A 22,596-nucleotide genomic window follows, 5' to 3' on the forward strand; every position below is an offset into this window, starting at 1 on the left:
TTTTTTTTGGTAGAAATGGAATGCAGGGTGGCCTCTTTTCGTCAACTTTTTTGGCTTGTCGCACATAAGTTCTTTTAGTTTTGGTTGACGATGAACAATCCAATGCCACCTTCTTTTTAGGTTTTTTCGCAGGCTGTGGTAGCCTTTTTTTCACTGGCCAGAGTGTGCTCACGTTACTTGATCCTTGTTCCACTACAAAATCGGCGACTAAATTTTTTACAGCTTGTGCAGCACCAGGAATACTATGTCGTAGTTGTTCCGGAAGTTTATCTACAACGGGAGATGACACCGATTTTACTTCTGGCAGCTCTTTCGGTAATGATAGATTTTCATCCACCCACTTGTGTACAAATTGCTGGCCTACTTCAACGAGTGGGTTTCCGTCCAATAACAGCTTTTTGAAGTCTGGTGACCCCGTCATAATAATTTTGCCAAGCTTATTCCGGACGATTGTAACCACTGGAAGACCGGTATAAGCATGAAGCTCCATGGTTTTTTTCCTTAAGGTGTTGGTTCGCTTACAACGTTTTTCTGCAAGCCTTTTGCTGACGATCGACTAACCATAGATGCTCTAGAATGGTACGGTTCGTTTGAAATCAAATTCACGTGCTTATACCGAGTGGAAAGTGTGCCTAAATCCATTACATGGCACTGTACATGCCTTGGTAAATCATTCCAACAGACAGATATAAGAGAAGATATTTAATAATACTCCACATTAAACAATATCTGAAAGAAGCATCTTTTCAGCAAAAAAAACGCAAGTGAATAACGTCAATACAAGCCGAGATATAAGAAAATGAATCAAAATTGAGAAAGCTCGGCCTTAAATGACTTGAGCAGTTTGGGCTTTAATAAGTAACCACAGCACATGACAGGATGTAAATATAAAGAAGTTAGATAAATAAGTTTAACTGTTTTGTAGATATATAAGTTTAGTTATTGTGATTCTAATAAAAGAGGAAGCACTTTTACAATAACACCTGTAATGCTACGGCTTAGCAAGTGTGAAGACATTGTGGTGTATAAATAATGATAAATACATGGCCTATTAATTATCTATGGAATTAAAATTTCTTAAAATGTTATTAATTCTGCAGCAGATTTCTTTTTATTGTGCTTAACTTCTAATTTGTATGGATATTGCAGCCTTTCATGTTATTTCAATTTTTCTCTTATCAGAAGTCATTTCTTGGTTATAATATTACTCTTTTAATTGTATTGACTGTAGCATGAAATGTATATGTTCTAAACATGTACACTTCTAAAAAATATAATCATAGTAGCGCAGTTCTCACCTAGGTCATGATGATTTATGACTTGATAAGGTCTACTTCTACAATTTTTACTAAAGACAGTAGAGGAAGTGTTATCCTTGAAATTGTAATATGGATTATAAAAACTCTTAAATTCCGAAAAAACTTGACATTAATATTATGAAAAGTGTCGCTCCTATGTCCTGAAAAACCTTAAAACAGGTTCATCTTGTACAGCGTACTTCACAAATAGTCGTAGAAACAACGTATAGTTCAAAAAATATATTATAATTGTTTACTTGAACTCTCAAAAAAGGAAATAGCTCTTAAAAATGCATGTTGTTCACCCTCAAGAGGACTTTTTATATGACTGTCAGTGATCTCCTGTTGCCGAGTAAAATATTAATTTTAAGGTAAGTATGCTGTAACAATAATTTCTCATTCAAATTATATTTAATAAGAAATTTAAAATTGTTTTTTTCAGGCCATATAAGTGCCAAACTAAAAATGTAACAATTTTAGAATTAAAAAGTTTTTTAGGAGATTTATGTTACTTGCATCAGATATATGAAGTAAAAAATTGTATACAGTATCAATAAAGCTTGCACGTCAAGACATATTAATAGTATTATTATTTTTTCAAGCTGTTTTTATGCTTTAAGCTGCCATAAATATAACATAAATATAACATAACATAATAAAAAAAAATCATTTAAAAAAGACTTAATCACAAACAGGATCAGCAACTTACTGGGTCTTGTTAAATTTTCTACAACGTAGACTAAGTTAGGAAGAAACTAATAGATTTCTCCTCAAAATGGTGTTAATGATGAATAACATAACATTTACGCATTTAAAAGCTAGTTGTATAAATATTAGTCATGCTCTCAATTTCTCACACGTTGTTCAAAAATTTTAACAGCAAACTTATGTACTAGTTATCACCCTTTGTCTTGTACAATATGGTTTCAAGCTTTCAGGAGAGTAAAATACCTGCAAAGGTTGAATAATGTGAAAAATATAATCTGAACGTTTTAAGTTGAATATATATGTTTAAAACAAAACATTTTGTTAAAACGCAAGGCATTTCAAGGAGCGCATACAACAATAATTTAACCTGTCTTGTGACAACTTAAAACTAAAAGCTCAAAACTGATAAGAACTTAGCTAATTCTATTCATTTTCCTTGATTAACCCCTTAACTTTGATATGTTGTGAAGTAAAAAACAATTGATAATCTTTCGATAAGTGTTTTAGCCTTTTGTTTTCACCTGTTTCACCATTTTAATCTGTCCTCTTAGCCAATTACATTCGAAATATTTTCAGGAAGTTTTTAAGAATAACAGTTGCATTTTTTCATTATTTTACAACTGTTACCATTACAAAAAATATTATACCTTGTTAGATGCTCCGCTTTTGACAATACTTAAAGACTTCAAATTACTACCAAATCGCACTTGAAAATTATGCACAGGTTTTGTTGCATTAGTTTGAACAAGTATACCGGTAAATGTAACCTCCATGCCAAAATCATATCTTAAGAACTCTCCAGCTGATGAACACCAAGAATTAGAAGAATATAAGTTTGGTGACAACACTGTAGTGGTATCATTCATTTTTGGATTAAAGTCTGGATTCATCGAAGAAGAACATGCTAAATAAAGACCGCAAATGTAGAAAACAAAAATAAGCCAATATAATAGAATTGCAATGTAAAAAATACTTATAAAGTACTTGTCATCTAACAAAATAGAGTATGGAAAAATCAGCTAGAATTGTCTGTTAGCCATGATTTATATATAGACTCTATAGGTCTAAAAAAATTTCCAAAATTCAGTCTAAAACAAACACCTGGTTTGCCTATGTATTTATTCGAGTAAATCATTATACAGATAGGGATTCTGTACTCAAGCCGCATTTATAGCTGTGTGCAAAATAAATCTCTAGGTTTTGTGAAACCTGGCACCATAAAAGAATGCAAATCAAAGGCATTATAACACAGAAGGTTAATAAAATAAACTACTTACTCTCTGAACATCCATATAATTCAACTTTTATACACACGGCTGTGCTAGACTCCTTGTAAATGCGGACATGACGGGCTGTGAATGCATTTTGATAAAACCAATGCCGTTTTGTGTATTTGTTGCCAGGATATGCAAAGTTCTATAAATATACAGTCTACATTTTTCCTGGATAATGGTTGCAATAATAAAGAAAATAACCAATTATATAAATACAGAAAAAAACTGACTCAGCTATTTTCCCTGGAATGATCACAACTTTCTCTAATAAACAATGCGAGTTATTCTGGACCCCATGAAAAATAACAAACGCAGACACAGATATATTGAGGTGTGTTAAAAGGGGTTAATGTATCTTTACAATAATATTGTTTATAATCTACAACTCTTTTGTTTTACCTACCCAAACCCACTACCATCTAACCAAACTAACATTTTTATTGTCATATTTTAGTGATTTCTTTGCACAAGGGAAAACCTTTTTTTGACAATTTTTAAAAAAAGGATTTTATTTTATTTTATTACAAGTATAAATAATTTTTTATTTGCTTAAATCCAACTATCTCCAAAAATATAAGTCTCACTTTTTATTATATTATTTGCGAAAGGTGAACTTAGCATGTGTGTATTGCTACACGTCTATCCTCAAAAGTATAGTAAAATTTTACAATATACAAAGCCTTAAATTTTTCCTAGTTTTAAGCTGCCTGAAACTGTTTATGTGCTGACTGACTAACCCTGCAAACTTGTTCATCCGTTCCAATTCGATTTGGTCTAAAACAAATTTTTACATGATCAAAACATGTGTATCTTAATTTTAAAGATTCGAATTTGTGCAATATTTTGTTATAATTTTTACAAAACCGGTTAATCAATATATTTTTGACGAACCCCAAAATCTCGAATTTAACAAACAAGTTAAAAACAAGTTAAAAAATCAGCAAAAGCTTTTCAATATATTATCATTATCAGTGCTACACACAACTGTAAAATTGTTTGTAGAGAATTTATTTAGATTGAATATTTTGCACTGTACTTAAAAAACACATGCCAAATTTATCTGGGCCTGATAAAACATTTAGTCCTCAACCTAGTACACGTCTTATCTACCTGACTTGTTTTAAAATAAAAATTGCTTTTATTGTTTTCTGCACATTTTTTATTGTGAAAATTTATATGCTGTCAACAACATTAAAAAATGGCTTATTTTAGAAACACGGAACTATAATAATAGTGAAACTTCATCAAACAAAATTACAGTTATAGCCTCTTTTACTTTAAGGAAAAGGATGGTTTTTCATCCCGCTGACACCTAAATAGCCGCAGGGACTAATTCCCTTGGAATTTGTTTTTAAAATTGTGATAATATAAATTTATATTTATATATATATTTGATAAAGGTAACAATGAGAAATTTACCTGAAGTACTAATAGTATAAACTGTTTACGACTACAGTGGAAACTTATATATAAATCATAAAATTGCAAAAGTTTATTTAAAAAAAAAATTAATTTTAGATATTGGGAAAGTAGTTCTTGTCATAGTAATTAATGTATGGATTTAGGAAAATTTTCCCTTTAAAAATACAACTGTAGATACATGTGGTCATAAAAATTCGATAAGATCATAACAGTTGATGCTAGCATACTTGCAAGATATATGGATTAATTTTGAGATAACAAGACAGCAAGCTGTGATGATGGAACTGGTCTAACGATCCTTGAAGTTAAAATTGTAGAGGTTACACCCTCTAAAGATCAAAACGCAATGCAAGATCTCCCTTTTTGCAAGGATAATCTGTAGATTCAAGGTAATTGAACCAAACAACCCTCTCTACACAATACAATACGTACAACTAACGGTCAGAACTCAAAACCTGACAACATGAAAACAGAAGACAGACATAACGACAACAATACAACAAAGAATTTACTATAAAAATAAATAAACAAATACAAAACTATACATATGAGTAGACAACCACCCGAGCGCCAGGACTTGTGAACCTGGCAGTAGCTTTCCACATGTGTTACGGGATTCCAACACTCAGCCTTACACGGGTAGTTGTCACTTTGGACCAGCCATTTGCTTCGGACCAGCCATAAGTCAGGACCAGCCTGAGGACAGTGGAGTAATGAACGTGGATGTAAAGTCACGGAAACAAGAAAGATAGACATGAAAACCCCTTATATAGCTTCTTCGTAACATCAGGTATAGCAGGATCGTTAACCCTGTAGACTAAGTGAGCCAACTTAGCCTCCCATGTTAATTTATGAGATATAGGACAAACCAAATTTTTTTTCATTACAATTTAGAAAAAAAGCGAAGAAGACATTACAAAACAAGCAGTTTCCTTTATTATTTTAGAATCCAAATATCAAAGAAACATTCCCCTTGATTTTTAAACACCTAATGAAAGAGGCAGAGAATCAAAGGTAAATTGTGAATATGAGAATAATGATATCCATCAAATACCACGGAAAGGTAACAGATACATTTAAAAAAGTTATGAAGAAGATGTCTAAATAAATATATATATAAATTAATAAATAAAACAAATAAATAAAAACAGCACTGTCGTCACTAAAACTCAGAGGAAAAGTTTGTGGACAACAAAATTTGTTGTCCACAATATAACCTGCCTGACATAGATCAACTAAGACAACATTTGCCTGATTTAATGATCACACTCGACTTTTGAGCCTGGTTGGTTTACATTTTAATGGCTACAACTGTACTTTGTTAATTGATGCAGTTAAAATTCTAATACATGCTAGCTTACTTCCTAATGAGGATACAGAATAGCTAAGCAGCATGTTTAAGAACAACATTAAACAACGTCTAAGTTTTCCTCTTTCGAGATCACCAAAGTACCAAATTTTACATCTATATAATAATACGCCAGTTCCGTGTGTCTGTAATAGGCAAAGTGGATTTGTTCATTTTCCTTTGATCTTACCGAAATTTTCTTTGAAGTAACCGAAAAATGCATGTCTATTATGTTAAATTTTCTCAGGTTATGGCGCGACGTCAATAACACTACTTTAACGTCAATATCCTATATTAAATTAATGAAGCTGTTACAGTGCACTTAACACTTTGAGGCCAAATAACTTGGAAACGAGGTGGTGACGTCAATGATTTTTTACCGCATGGGTCACTAGGGACCACCTAAGACCAATTTGGGTAAGTTTCCCAAACCTGGGTCTCCGAATCCGTTTCGGAATGGATGGGTTGATGACGTCATCAAAAAACCTTTAAACAACAATATTTCCGTAACCGTTTGTCAAAAGTACATGATCCTATACATTTTCTTGATCAACGTCTCAAAATCTATACGAGGAAGGCAACAGGTATATAAATTTTTAAAAACAATTTTGTGTTTTCACGAGCCTTTGCTGACGTCAGCACAATTTTTATACTCTTATATCTCCTTTGGTGTTCCTCAAAAAAATATCTTCCTATACATTATTTTAATCAGCGTTTCAACCTCTACAACCTATTTTTCCATTGTCCATCTGCCTAAGTGGATTTCTCCACGGGCCTTATCGACTAGTAAGATTATAACATGTAGAGCGCACACAATAATTAGTTCACTGTTCACAAATGACATCACAAAACTAATCTTTTTTTATTTTCTGTAACGTATACCAAGATTTGGTTGTAATATACATCTGAATTAATTGTTGACATAAAAGAAAGTATGTTATATTGTGCAAGTACCCAAATGAAAATGGTATTTAAAAATTAACTTACCCTTATGAAACTTCCCTGATTTTCCTCCCACAACTCAACTAAAACACTTGGATCTTTTATATCATACTTTATATTCATACTTATCACTCCTGAAACGGTCTTTCACAATACAGGGGGTAAGATTTTTAAGCATATAATATAAGTATAAACCTAGTCCACGTTTTATCTATTTTGGTGAGTTCGGCACGCTACGGGTAAATACGCCACACGCTATATATTATTTTAGCCTTAGGTTAGTGCCTATCATCCACCATCCATATAAACAATGGAAACGAGAGATCACATGCTCTTTTTGTAAACAAGAATGAGATGTTGTTCAGTTGGTTTTAGGTAAGAAAACAAATAACTATTTACTTATTTTATAGAAATTAGTTACAAATATGAATTTTTTGTCACAATGGTAGTTGATTTTTAATCGAAGAGTATCTTTAATTAGCAAGAAGAGTAGTTTCCTGTGCATTTCAACTTCCAGAGATAAATTCCATGGGCAGTAAAAAGTGATTCAAAATAAGAGCACATATGAGCTCAATCACATAAGGAATTTTTTTTCAGAATGGTAGGCTAACTTAATTAAGTAATTTTAAGGGTACACAACATTTTAACCCACATATACAAAATGCTATGCTAGAAATATAAGTAACACACATATAAAAGTATAAAAAGATTAGATTTACCCTCTTAACATTACGGTAATTCACAATCTCTTCTTGCCAAAGATCAACTAAATCACTTGGACTCTTTACACCATACTTTATATTCACATTTGGCACACCTGGTGTATCACCTTGTATTGCAAGACCAGTAATTGTCATTATTCCTCCCAAATCAATCTGGATGAAAGCATTTTCACTGCACCACTCGGAAGCACTGTTCAATCGAGCAAAAGAAACATTTACGTTATTTGAAGTAGAAATAGATGTTTTCAATCTGTCATCGGGTATTACATTGCTTTCCATTCCAAGTGGTTGCATGCATGGACCTTAACATAGTTGAAGAAATAAAAAAAAGAAATTTTGCATTTAAAAAACTGCAGTAATTTAAAAAATACAAACCTCCTTTTGATGTTGTTGCTATAACTGACTCACTCCATGTCTCTCCTGAAGCAGTGAAAATTTTCACCTAAATATAAATTTCATTGGCATTCTGATTTTGAAACAACTTAGTGCAATATTTTTATTTTAATTAATAAAATGTTGTTTTGTCATGTTTTAAAATTAACTTTGATAGGTAGCAAAGGTATACAGAAATTAAATCCTGATAATGTCACCAATGGCCTAAAAAAACAGAAATTTCTTTTTTCCGTAATTTAATACCTGGGTTTGATGTTAATAACCTTAACAAGCGCAAATTTTCTCACTAACTGTTAATGTTGTACAAGTTAACTAAATTTGCCTGATTGTTGTGTAAACCACAACTATTTTTAAAAAATATTTCTTCTTAAAAAACAGATTGTGTTAAAAAGATTTTTGGCTTTCCTAAATTTTCTGATTTCCAGGTTTTTCTGTGTTTTTTTTAAAAAAATCTAGGTAGACCAAAATTTGTTAAAGTGTTGTCAGTCACACCAAAGAAAAATTAGGATTACTGTTGTATGTCTGCCTGTGAGCTTTTTGAAAGGTGAGAGGGGGGGGGATAAATTAAAAGCGCTAATGGAATCACACCCATAAATAGAGTAGTGACCTCTGTCAAATGCACGGATTTGGATATTGAATATAGTACATATTCAATATCCAAATCCGTGCATTTGTATTACTCAAAACAAGGGAAATGCCATAGATAAATTAAAAGCACAGAATCACATTTTGGATAGTCTCTTTTATCTGGGCAATTTGTGTATCTACATTTTCAGAGAATATGAACGTTTTTAACCACTGATAAATCTTAAACAAACCAATATTAACTTTCAAGTCAATAAACTTCTTTGTATGCATATTTTGTATTTTTGATATTCAAAATAGGTACAAAAACACTAAATGAAGGCAATAAGACCACTACTGCTATGTTGAATTATTTAACTAATAAAGAATTAACAAACTCTCATAAAAATACATTTATCTTGTACCGCTATATCTGCCATGTGACGCAAAGTCTTGACTAGAATGGTATTTTTTTATTTTTTCAACCTAAATCAATAATTAAATTTTCTTATAAGACATGCTAATACGAATGAAAACAAATTACCTTGCATTCATAACTTGTATAAGACGTTAATTCATTAACTGTTGCAGATGTGTTTATCTTTGGTATATCATATGTAACAACCATTTCTCTACAATTAAGTCGACAACACTGAATTTTATATTTTGTTATATATTTCTTTTCGTTTGGGATCCATGAAAAAGTAATTGAAGTTGTTTTCTGAAGAGCAGCTGAAAATGTCTTGAGGGCTAAAAATAAGGCATATTTATTATAAGAATATAGGAAAAATATGAAAGAAGCACATTAGTAGGAACCTGATCATAAGTTATTCTTGGTAGCTAAGCATATCTAGGATGTCAAACCTGGGAATGACCATGTAAGATTAACAGTTGTTTTTACAGGAACAAGAGTATTTTGATACATATACTGATATGCACATGCATATTCTTTGGTACACTTAAACATTCCATTTTCGTTAACATTGCAATTGCCAAACTTCATTAAAAAATTGTTAATATCCTTCTTAAACGTAAGCAATGATTTATATAATGTAGTTGCATTTTGGTTTCTTTTGTCAGCAATTGTATAATTTCCATCATTTGTGATGATTTTGTTATTCACACTCCATTGTATATTTGGATGTGTACCATATGCTGCACATTGTAAGCTGTTGTTTACTCTCGTCATCACAACGTTAGGAAGTTTATCTGAAAATAACATGACAGAACATCCATAAGGCATAATAAATGTCACGCAGGCTGTTAAGAAGCTTTTCCTGGAAAATGTAAGTCTGCTTGCTCAAGCAGCATAAAAACCAAAAGTCTAAAAATATCAAAGTTCTTACTATTATTGATTTTAAATCCAATTTAAACTCTAGCCTTTATTTTCTACTTTTAACTTTACCTCTAGCTCCACTTCTCACTTTCAACTTCACCTTTCTACTTCTTCACTTGGTCGCTTTTTTTTAAATATGCTTTTTTGAACTATTTTATTAACTTTTTTCAAGACAAAGGGATTGTTCTTTTGTGTTTTTTTGGTGGCAAGAGGACACCGTTTTTGAAAGTTAGCCAATAAATTTATCTCAGCAAATCAAATTGAGTCGTTTTTATAACGTGATGTACACAAAGTAAAACCGAGTAGCAAAATGGACATAATTTTTTCGGTGACTTTAAAGAAAATTTTGGCGACTTCAAAAGAAAATAAACACATTCGCTATGACCGTCACTAACACTTCCTATTATTATATAAGATGTTACAGTAAGAAAGAAGAAGTAAGAAACACATGAAGTATTGGTATGTTGCAGTTGTTACAACCAAATACAATCTCGTACATTTCAAAGAATATACCCACAAGCAACCATTTGCTCTCTTTCCAAGTTAAAATAATACCCTTTGAACTTTTCAATGCTTTTGTCAATGGTGGGTTTAAAATTCCCGGCTAAATCATTTCTCCAGGGCATATTGGTTATTTTATAACAACCTGCTTTTTTTTAATTAATCAATAAAATATGGCAATTTGTAAGCTCCCCATAGCCACGTTTTCCTTCCTTAAAACAATATTTGCAATTTTTAGGCTTTCTGCTGCCGTATTCTCATTATTTTAAAAGTATGGCAAAAAAAGTAAGGTTCAAGAAGAGTTTTTAAGCAAATTACAGCAACACTTCACAATTCTATAATTCTTTATTGGTAGTTTTTAAGTGAACAACATTGACTTCTTAGCTGCCCATGGACGTGTTTTTATAGCTTTCAAGCAAACTACAGTGACTTTTCGTCTTCTGTGATTTCGTTTTATTATTTGTTAAACAAACTACATCGACTTCTTTATATCTACAGTTCTGTTTCAAAACTTTGAATTTGCTGTTCTTTAGAAATACAAAAACCGTTTTGTATTTTCATAAATACGTATTTCGCACAATTTCGCATAATTTCTTGTTATAGAAAAACTATAACAAGAAATTATTTTTAACAAAACACATGGTACCAAGACCCGTTTTAAATACACAATTTTCAAATATTATAGCTATTTTTAATAGTTTTCTTAAATATATATGAAAATAATTTTTGCGATTTATTAGCATGTGCCTATTTTTAAAAACTTATTTTTAATCGCTCAAATACAATTTTGTTGAATCTAATTTTGCAAATAGGATTGAAAATCAAACATAACTTCTGCAAAACTATAGTTCCTGCGTTGTTTGATAAAAATAAAATCAACTATGCCATGCATGGTGAAACATACTACCATTTTTGAGCTACTTACGCATAATGCCCAGCTATTATTTTCTGCTTGCTAATAATTTTGATTTCTTTTTTTTAGAAAAAAATTCTCTACTAGGAATTTAAAAAAATTTAAACTAAGGTACAAATTCAGTATGGTTGAGGGTATCAAACAACTTTTTGTACACATCAACAAAATACTCTGTCCTATTCTGTATGGTTGATTTTCTTACCATCACTAATTTACTTTAAAAAATTTGAAAAGTATCTATAGGTCGCTGGGTATACTCCACATATTACATAACAATACTGCAACCCCTTCACAATGCTAACAAAATACATAACAATAAAAATCATTCCATTGTTACTGAATAAGAGTTTAGCAGCTTAGCAGCAGCTAAGCACTTTGTTCTAGAGTGTTATTATTAACAATTTTAACCTGTGCTGATATTGTAACAATAATATCAAACATATCTCTTATAATAATACGGAGAGTGTGTCTGTCTGTAACAGGTAAAGTGAATGTGTTTATTTTCCTTTGATGTAGCCAACATCTTCTTTGAAGTCACCGAAAAAAGTATGTCTATTTTGCCTGCTGGTTTACTTTGTTTACTTGATCAAAATGAAGAAACTAGATTTGCTGAAATAATTTTAATGGCTAACTCATGAAAAATGTTTACCCTCGAACAAAAAACAAAACAACAACAAACGAATGGTCCCTTCGTCTTGAAAAAAGTGCAAAAAGTGATTCAGAGAAAGAAAAGTGCAAGCAAAGAAGTAGAAGTAGAAAAATAAAATTAAAAGCCACAAAAAGTTACTTCCAAACTGAAGAGTCGAGTTAGAAGTAGTAAAGTAAAGTTAGAAGTAGAAAATGCTTGCTACACAGTGTCAAGTGGATTGGAATTTAGAAAAAGTAATAACTTTAACATATTTAGACGTTACGTTTTTATGTAGTCGAAGCAACGCGTTACTTTTTCATGTAGTACACTAGAAATTGTCAAGGAGAATCACATTCGCATTCTCAAAAAAAATCCCTTAAAGCTCCAAATTGTTAAAGTTTTATATTTTACCTGAACCCTGGTGCATAACTACTGTATTTATCCTAAAATGCTATCTAAAGCTGTTTAGCTGGATAACAAACTAATTTGGTGGACAAACGAAAAACCTTGGCTTGTTGAACTCTCTTTTATCATTTTTACATTACTTTTGTTTCTCTTAATAATGTGTTTTAATAAGCATAAGTATCTAGCTATAGACCAAGCTTAGTCTCCCCAGTTTTATACTTAACTGGGTGGCTTAGCTACTGTTAGCTGCTAGCTAATGTTAGCTTTAAGGCTCCATCCCGCAGCTTAGCTAGCTCTAACCTATGAGTTATGTTGTTATTTCTTTTTTTTAGCTATCTATACCTACCTTTATAGTCAAATTTCTCTTCTTCTTTGAGCACAGATTATGATGGAACAAGCTAGCTACAAATTTTTTAAAGACTTTTTGAAGTCCATAGAGAATCGTTTTTTCACATTTCCTATAAACTTTACAAGGCGACCACAATATGACAAGTGAAACGAATTTTATAGAATTTAAAGTGTGTGTGTTAAATTACTTTTTATTGTGTTGTTTCCTATATCTCGTTAAACTTTTGCCAGGCTATATGTAAAATGCAAGATTTTTTACATGGGGTTTTTGACAATTGATTGGAAATTTACATACGTTGGTTTATGACTTTGGGTTAAAAAAAACTATGAAAGGATAGTATGGTTGTCAGTTTACATTATTTGTGTTGCAAAATGCTGTTTTTTGAAATTTTGTGGAAACTTTTGTGGAAATAGACCACATGCAATATATATACTGAAAGAACAAATTTTTGTAGAATCAGACTTCACTGCAAGCTGTTGTATAAGCTGAAATCTTTATATTTTGTATTATAAACTATTGTTGGGGATAACTAAATAATGTGAAAGATCTTTTATCACTCAAACTTACGCACCTGAAGAATGAATCTTAAAACAGAAAAGGCTTTTTAAAAATATAAAAAAAAGAACACAAAATTATCTGCTTAATTCTTATTAAATTCATGATATATTGTCTGTTCCACCTGTAAATGCAGTTTTGCATTTGCAAATTGCTTATTTCTAAAAATACGTATTTTAAGCATGGTGGAGAGTATAGAGGATTTCTATACAATTTCTGCGCCTCGTCCCCCTATACATCAAATATATAAAAAATTCCGTCGTTTTCGGGCCCAGTCTCCCAGCGATTTCACATGGTCATTTTTAAGTACATTTTTTAGTGAGCGAGACAACATAACTAAACTAAACTAAAAAGTGGTAAATACGAAATCAGTTAGAGAATAAAATACTCAATTTCATTAGCCAGTTAGATCTATTTCCACTATTTTCTTTTTATTTAAATTTATGCGTGAATCTGACATTAACACATGCGTTGGTGATAGGTAACAAAAAAAAGCAAAAAAATTAGAATTAGATTTATTTGCCCACTTTTCAACTCTTGTTGGTGGAGATGAATTAGCAGATCAATCACCACCAGATGAGGAATATTTACAATCACAAGAGTAGATTTAGATGATTCAGACTGCGAAGAGGATTTTGATAGAAATTTATTTGAAGATGTTAAAAAAATGAAACCGTCTTTTATTTCATTTTAAGAACTCCAAATTTACTTTACTCAAAATTTTTATTTCTTCTAGATTGCAAAGAAAAATTTAAAGCAAAAAATTCGTTTTAAAAAATTGTAATTTTCTAAATTCGCAAAATAAATTCCTGCAAAATTTTTACCTAATGGTTGTTGGACAACTTTAACTTCGTTGGATATTTTGCTTTTTTAATAATATTATCTTTTTTTTTATCCGCTTATATTTTTAGACCTTTGTTTCAGTAGGTATTTTGGAATAATGCAGATGTGACTTTTAAAAATTCAAATTACTGTGTTCTGTGTTTTTGCAACACTTTAGTATCCTTTATATGATTCAATGAGAGATTCAGTGGACTTTTTCACTAGCATACTGCTAGTTTTGAATATTTTTCAAGGGAAAATATAACAAGAAATTGGTTATAGCAACAAACAAAGATACAAACGCCTGTTTTAGAACACAAGATTTTCAAACATTATTGTAATTTTTGATAGTGTTCTAAAAAATATATGAAAAATATGAAAATGCAATTAGCTAAATATCATGAAAGGAAGAACAACAATAAAGTGTGTCAGCCATATTTGCAAGTTCATAAATGCATATAGGATAGTTTTGAAATGTACTCACTGTATTCAGTGTGTTAAAAAATAGCTAGGTAGTTCATTTTGTCAAGAAGATGAACCTAAACTAAATTTTTGTCTAAGATTTAAAATGAAACATGGTATCTTAGGTCACATTTGCAAACAAAATGTACAATAATCATCTTACTACCTAAGTAGAAATAAACAAACTAGCATTATTTTATCTATTTCAAGTTTCTTTAGGTAAAACTTGTATAAAAAGAGGCCAGGTTGTTGCTTTATTGTTTTTTTCTAGATATCATTTCTGCTTGCTGATAATTGGAATTTCTTTTTTTTAAAAAAAATCTTTAGCATTGACTCAGAAACCATTTTAAACTAGGGGAAGCTGTATGAAACTCAGTATCGTCAACTTTTTGTTCATGTCAACTAAAGACATGTTCTATTCTCTTTGTTGATTTTTTTTTTACTATTACTTCCTTAGTATTGAAATTATAAAAGTATTTCTAAGTCGCTTGGTATACTTCACATATATCCCACCTAATATCCTACACAATAATGTTAACAAAATCGATCACAGTGAAAAGTAATTACTCGTACCGAAAAGAAGTTTAGCCACGTTTTTCACTATTTTTTTTTTTTAAATAAGTCATTCAGAGGTCATATAATTAGGCTCTTTGTAAAAAGGAATAGTAAAAAAATTAACTTGCGCTGATTTTTTCTTGTGTAGTAATATCAAACTTATTATTGTCATAGCTTGTTTTAAGCCAACAAAAATGTTAATAAAAATGTTTTAAGACAAACAGTTTTATAGAATTTATAAACTTTATAAAACTTCCTTCACTCAAAGGAAGTTTTAAAAAGCAAAATAAACTAGTCCTTCAACAGTAAAAATCCACAGGCAAAGTTTGTGCTTTCACAGCAAAGTGGTGATTTGCTCTGTGAGATATTATTATTATTATTATTAATAACTGTATACCCGTGGAAGAATCCACTGTATCTCTCATTAAATCTATGTAAAGTAGACCAAAGTGTTTCAAAAATGTACAACGCAGAATTTGAGTTTGTGAAACCCACTGACACACAAAAAAAATAAACAACAAAATTAAAATGCAAAATGAAGAACAAAATAAGAGGTAGTATTTTTTCGTTTCAGCCTCAATATTTTTAACTTGTTGAGAAATATTATCCTTATTATTATAAACATATTTTTAGCCTGACTATGGCCTAAAAATATATAACGCCCTAATAAAATAAAACTTCCTATAATTTGCTAATGAAAAATTCTACTACGTGTAATGGATCAATTGTTCCTTTGGACGAATAAAGAGGTTTAGTTTACTTGATATATCAAAATCTGTGCATCATACAAATGTTCATACTTAAAACAAACAATCAAGTGTTGACATAATCCTAACGTTTGACCCATTTTTTAGAGTATGTTCTTATTAAAAATGTGCGAAAGCAAACCTGTTGAAGCTCAGACACTACAAGAAATTAGATATAAGTTAAAAGGAATAAAAAATCGTTGGAAACTTAAGTTCGTCTATCGACAAGATACTTTTCATAACACACCTGCTTTTTTTTGGCTTTCTCAGTAGGTAGCTAAGCGTTCTCAGAAGAAAATTCCAATCAGTTTTTTTACTTCTATTACTTAAATTCACTTCGTTCGAAAGAGATTGGGTTGAAAATGTATACAAATGTCTGATAGATTTCCAATTAATTTTCTATATTTTCAAATGATTTTCTTTTTTAAATATTTCTAACGCCAATTTTTTATACTCGACAAGACTTTGTTGTTTACATTATGGATTGGAATTATATTCGAAATGCGATAGATGTTTCATAAAAATAGCAACCACTGCCCAAGAACACAAAAATGGAAGATAGAGAACAACCATGCTTCGTATAAAATACGTTTTTTAGAATTAATTCAGAGAAAACGACTACAAAATATATAATATATCACTTGGTTTTTTCTTTTTGATTGATACGACATACGCAAGACAAACAGGGGTAAACAGGTACTATTATTAATTGTTACTGCCTCATGTGGCTGTAACATGATTAGACAATAAATCCCCTGTTTTGCGATTTTTTTAATTTAGTAAATATTCTGGCATATGCATATACAAATGTTTCTTTATTTAGAAATAATTAAAATCGAAATAATACGGATTGAAAAAATATATACATGATACTTATACTAAAAACAGGTTCAAATACAAAACAAATATTCAAAATAAACATTTTTGTAAACTTGTTAAAACACAAGAAACGAATGTAACGATAGAAATAGATAGCATAAACTATATAACACAAACCTCCATCACATCCCATAATCTCCAATCTTCCACCACATCCTTGATCATCATTTACTTTATTATTACAATCCATTTCATGCAACCTAACGCACTTCGCTTTTAACATAGTTGGAAGAGTAGCTAGTTGTGTTTTGTATCTATTGTTGCTCCCTGTGAATACCTGGAGAATAACCAAAACTATACCAAGTGAACTCTTTAAGCCTATTTGGTATGGGGCGTTTTGATTCATGTAAGCATGGGGGCATAAACTGCTCACGGACTGTAACTTTTGATCTGTTTGGTTTTTATTGGCGAAATTTGGCACAAAGAAGCATCAATATGTTGTGACTTAATTAGTGACAAAATGTTTGTGTTGATATGTCATCACAGGAAGTGATAACGTAACATATTGGAAATTCTCATTTTTTATCTTTTTTAAAACTATTTACAGTACTAGTCAATAAAAAAAGTACTATAAGAATGTAAGATATTATCAGAAACATTTACAGGTGTTATGAAGACAAACAATTTCTCTGCGAAGAAAATGAAAATCGATTAGAATTCAAACCCTTTTAAAAAATCGATATTTGAGAACCTTGGTAGCTGTCACGGAGTAACACTTGGTATATTTATGCGCATTAATATCAGTAACTACACAATCAAGACAAATTGGATTGACAAGTAACAAAATGAACTATGACGTCATGACAATAGAAAATTCAAATATTCAGTTCTGTAATTACTAATATTCCGGTCGATTATATGATGACTTTTGTCACTATAACATACATAATCAATTTATTTTTAGCTCTCCATACCAAACAGGGCTAAAACAAATATACACTTGTGCAAAAAAAATAATAAGTTTAAGCACTTTAAAACCAGAATACATTACTCACATGTTCGATATTATTTATTTTGTAATCATAAATGACAGAATCATTTTTATATCCATATTTTATTTTGTAGGTTTTTATTCTATCATTCCATATATAACCCAGACCTTGCAGAGCAACTCCAAAAATGTATTTTGTATCGTTAAAGCACACTTGAAGCCAAACGTTTGGATCACCTAAACACAGTATATAAAAGTATATAAAAAATAAATTGGCCATCATGAAATATTTAAAAGCAAAAATTTAAAATTAACAAAACAAATCAGGTATGTTAGTTATTATTATCTGTCAAGAATGGGTAAGAAGTAATGTAATGTATAAACATTTTGTCTGTTGAAATGTATTTTAAACATAAAGATGTTGTTTGCCAAGATCTCTAAACTGACCACAGAAATACAAAATCAACAACAAACAACAAAATGTATCAAAAAAAGTATGGTAAAAAAAGAAAGCTTCCAAATATGAAGTGACTTAAGAAATAATAACTTACCAGTTGCTCTTGCCCAGGCATATTTAAGACTATTTAATCGAGCATTATCTGGCAGATTAGCTGTTCTTAAAGTTTTATCTCCATTTAAATAGGAACTAGATGCAGATAAAGTTATTCCTGGTTTTCCACTTTCAACTCCAAGTTTATTCATACAACCTAAACAGAATAGTAGCAAAAAAGTTTCCCTTCAAATTTATCATCAGTACTTTCTGTAATAAGTAGATAGTTGGCGTGGAGGCTCTATACATAACAAAATGCATTTAGAAGTTTGAGCTTATTTTATAAAACTTTATATATCCACAATCCATACAATTTGTAAGTGTGTGTATTTAAACTATTTAATCAGAAACAACTAACTTGTTAAACAACCAGTAAAACCAATCTTCATACATCCTCCACCTTGTTGAGGGATGATATCAATAATACTGCATATTATTGGAATGTCAAACCAATGTGTAATTACAGAATTATTTGCACTGTTTGCAATAAACTGCTAAAGAACAAAATGGTAAGTAACACTCTTCATACGATCAATACTGATAATAATAATAATAATATTAAAACAGATTTTTTGCTAAATCAAATAAATTGTTCACTGTTTGGGTAATACATATATATATATATATATATATATATATATATATATATATATATATATATATATATATATATATATATATATATATATATATATATATATATATATATATATATATATATATATATATATATATATATATATATATATATATATATATATATATATATATATATATATATATATATATATATATATATATATATATATATATATATATATATATATATATATATATATATATATATATATATATATATATATATATATATATATATATATATATATATATATATATATATATATATATATATATATATGGAGAAATAGAACAAAATTGGAAATGTTTAGAGTGTTACACTGTTAAGTTTCTCTATTGAAACTTAATTGCATTGGTTAATGCATATTGTTCAAACATGATGCAAAGTAGCACGACAGAATTTATTGGTCTGGCACAACAAATATTAATCACTTACATACTGGCGGGTTTTTTTCAAAACCACAAAAAAATCACAAATTCACTCGAATTACATATCATTATATATTTTAGGAACTGGATGTCGAATGCTGCTTATATGGGAATGTTAGCATTCACAAAATAAAAAAAAAACATACCTAGGCAAAAAAAAAATTTAGATTTAATTTGATAAAAAAGTTAGTTAAATAAAAAATACCAAAACTAATCAAATATGCACTAAGTTATCTTAACCAAGGCATTTCTTACAAAAACTGACATCATACCTTTTCAGATTTTCCTCTTTTAACAAAGTTTAAATACTTCACAGAATCTCCATAACGCACTTTAAAATTAGGTATTGATTTTGCTTCACTAGTTTGAACTAGCATACCAGTTAACATAATCTTCATACCAAACTGATATCGTAAAAATCCTTGAGTAGATGAACACCATGATCGAGAAGAATAAATATTTGGTGGCAACAGCGAAGTTGTGCCATTGATTTTCGGGTATAATATTGACTGGATTGAAGATGAACATGCTAAATACAATCAAAAATCAAGATTTTAGAAAAACAGAAATAAATAGTAGCGATATACAAACAAGAAGAAATCAAATATATCAAAAAAATCCATTCACCAACGCTCATACATATAAATTTAAAAAAAAATGGTCTGAAAAAAATGTCCCATAAACAAAAACCAAAAAGATCAATTGTGAATGATTTCTTTGAGAAAAAAATTAATTTAATTTAATTTTCTATGCTAGCCCTTCAACAATATGAGTAATAATCATCCAATCTTTACTATTAAAATCAAAAATTAACTATTTTTATTATATTAGTAATTCATTGGTTTACTTCGTCTTTATTATTATCAATCTAGAAATGTTTCGCTTTTATTGGAAAGGGCTATATTTTGTTTTAAAATGAAAAATGTTTAAAAAAGTCAACAGTATGTGGAAATAGACAACTGAAACAAATGTAGAGGATTAAAATCAATAACTTACTTTCTGCACATCCATATAATTCAATTTTCAAACACACAACTTTGTTTGTTACAACTGGAGAAATACGAATATGACGAACAGTAAATGCATCCTGCTCAAACCAATGTCGTTTTGTGTATTTACTTGCAGGATATGCAAAGTTCTATTAAATATGCACAAAAAAGTAATAGGTTAATCGTTATCTTACGTAAATACAACGTATGTTAAGGTAATTAGGTTTTAAAAGGTTACAATGAATTTATACACAAAATGTTTAGAAAAAAGCAAAGAAGACAATCAGTATCATTAATCATTTTATAATCCAATCATCAAGGAAACATTACACTAGATTTTTAAATCCCATAAAAAAAATACCAGGAGAAAATTCTTATAAAGCAGCATGAGCGTTGAAATTTGTTGTCCACAGTGTAACCTATGCTACGTAGATCAACCAAGACAACATTTGCCTGTTTTAATGATTACTCTCCATTTCGAGCCTGGTTAGTTTACATTTTAACAGCTGCAACTGTACTTTGTCAATTAATGTTATTAAAATTCTTTTAACACCTAATTATTCTCTAAGGCAATTATTGATTTTGGAAGCTTTGGTTATAAATGTTAAACACTGCCATTAAACATCAAAGATTAATTTAATTGTTTTTATTAAAGCCTTGTTAAAATAGAATAACATAAACAAACTAACAGAAGGAATGTTCCGTGAAAATAAGCAAATAAAACTGGAATTGAAAAATAACTTACCCTTATTACTTGTCCCTCACTTTCCTCCCACAACTCAACTAAATCACTTGGACTCTTTATACCATACGTGATGTTCACATTTGTCACACCTGGTGTATCACCCTGTATTGCAAGACCGGTAATTGTTATAATTATTCCCAAATCAATCTGTATGAAAGCGTTTCTACTGCACCACTTGGAAGGACTGTTTAATCTGACAGAAGAAATCTGCATATCACTTGAAGAAGCAACAGATGGAGTCAATCGACCATCAGGTATTAAATTATTTTCCATCCCAAGTGGTTGCAAACATGGTGCTAAAATTAACAAAATAATTCAAATATATTTTCATAATTTAGGAGAATTTATATTACAAAGCATACCAACCTCCTTTCAATGTTTTTTGGATAACTGACGCACTCCAATTTCCTGTTGATGTAGCTTGTATCTAAAAAATCATACTTTAAACAACATGTATCACATATCACTGCAACTAAAAGCACGGCGTGTTGTGGAAACCTTTCACCTTCTAATAAACTAGAATTCCACACAATGTGGTTTTAATAACAAAGGTTCAAACACAGTTTTAACAGAAAAAATTAATAATACTCAGTGCAACACTATTTAACCTTGCAAGAATAACTGCTGTATACAGCTAGTCCATGGACTGTTCCTCTCCTTAGATTTCCAGAAAACTCTGCACATATAATTTCATTGTCATTTCTTCTAGAACATTCTATGTAATACTTGTTAATGTTTATTCCAGCAGCACGTGATGGAAGTTGCCACGAAAATGTAAGGCTTGTTTGACTTTGATTTTCATTTTTGAAATTACTAGGCGCAACTAAGGCTAAAAAAAATAGAACAAAAATAGAACTAAATAGAATTAACAATGTATATTTTACAAGAATCATATTAAAAAAGTAAGAAAACAAGCATGCCCATGGTTGACTCTAAAATAAGCTAAAAAGACCTACCTGCCACTGATATGACAGTGTATGTAGCAAAGATAAATAAAGATATATACACCATCACAGCTTCTTTTTCTCATAATCTAAGTCATACTTTTCTACAATTTACAAAAAAGATATTATAACATTTTCATACAAAAATAAAGATACAGAGTTTAAGGCAAAACATATTAGTATCACACTACTATTTGCTAAATTGATATTTCCAATACCTTAAACAAAACGTTTTAACAAAACTTGAAATACACACACCTAATTTAAATTCACAACTAAAACAAATAATTTTTTAAGGACAGCCCTTTTAAAAATCGCAATATTAAAGAATAAAAATCACAAGCAATGAAACATTTTAAAACTCAATTCATTTAAAACAACAAACGTAATATTTTCAGGATCATATAATCATAACCATTAACAATTAAAACTCTATAAACTCCTATGTAGGTATTCCTATGTAAAAAATATATTATTTAAAAAAGTGAAAAACAGGATTTAGAATAAAAAATTAGTACAAACTGTACATTATCTAATAAAGATTTTT

At 29.9% G+C, this 22,596-nt stretch overlaps 1 protein-coding gene across 2 annotated transcripts in view; it reads right to left on the bottom strand.

Annotated features, from left to right (window-relative positions):
• The window catches only part of LOC130629666 (uncharacterized), a 64,083-nt gene extending 41,911 nt beyond the window's left edge, over window positions 1-22,172 (bottom strand). The window contains exons 1-16 of one of the 2 annotated variants that reach the window (XM_057442947.1): window positions 22,062-22,172; window positions 21,714-21,934; window positions 21,472-21,532; window positions 21,106-21,401; window positions 20,368-20,509; window positions 19,644-19,900; window positions 18,662-18,794; window positions 18,305-18,460; window positions 17,818-17,990; window positions 16,940-17,099; window positions 9,536-9,880; window positions 9,216-9,421; window positions 8,090-8,156; window positions 7,712-8,016; window positions 3,284-3,422; window positions 2,654-2,910 (exon numbers count right to left, since the gene is read on the bottom strand). In XM_057442947.1, the coding sequence (XP_057298930.1) occupies window positions 2,654-2,910; window positions 3,284-3,422; window positions 7,712-8,016; window positions 8,090-8,156; window positions 9,216-9,421; window positions 9,536-9,880; window positions 16,940-17,099; window positions 17,818-17,990; window positions 18,305-18,460; window positions 18,662-18,794; window positions 19,644-19,900; window positions 20,368-20,509; window positions 21,106-21,401; window positions 21,472-21,532; window positions 21,714-21,934; window positions 22,062-22,116 (2,973 nt within the window). In that variant the 5' untranslated portion in view covers window positions 22,117-22,172. Of the gene's footprint in view, window positions 1-2,653; window positions 2,911-3,283; window positions 3,423-7,711; window positions 8,017-8,089; window positions 8,157-9,215; window positions 9,422-9,535; window positions 9,881-16,939; window positions 17,100-17,817; window positions 17,991-18,304; window positions 18,461-18,661; window positions 18,798-19,643; window positions 19,901-20,367; window positions 20,510-21,105; window positions 21,402-21,471; window positions 21,533-21,713; window positions 21,935-22,061 lie in introns of both variants that reach the window. The other variant, XM_057442946.1, reaches the window with a different exon arrangement.
• Window positions 22,173-22,596: the final 424 nt, after the last annotated feature.

Source organism: Hydractinia symbiolongicarpus, chromosome 2 (genome assembly GCF_029227915.1).
Source record: "Hydractinia symbiolongicarpus strain clone_291-10 chromosome 2, HSymV2.1, whole genome shotgun sequence".
NCBI lineage: Eukaryota > Metazoa > Cnidaria > Hydrozoa > Anthoathecata > Hydractiniidae > Hydractinia > Hydractinia symbiolongicarpus.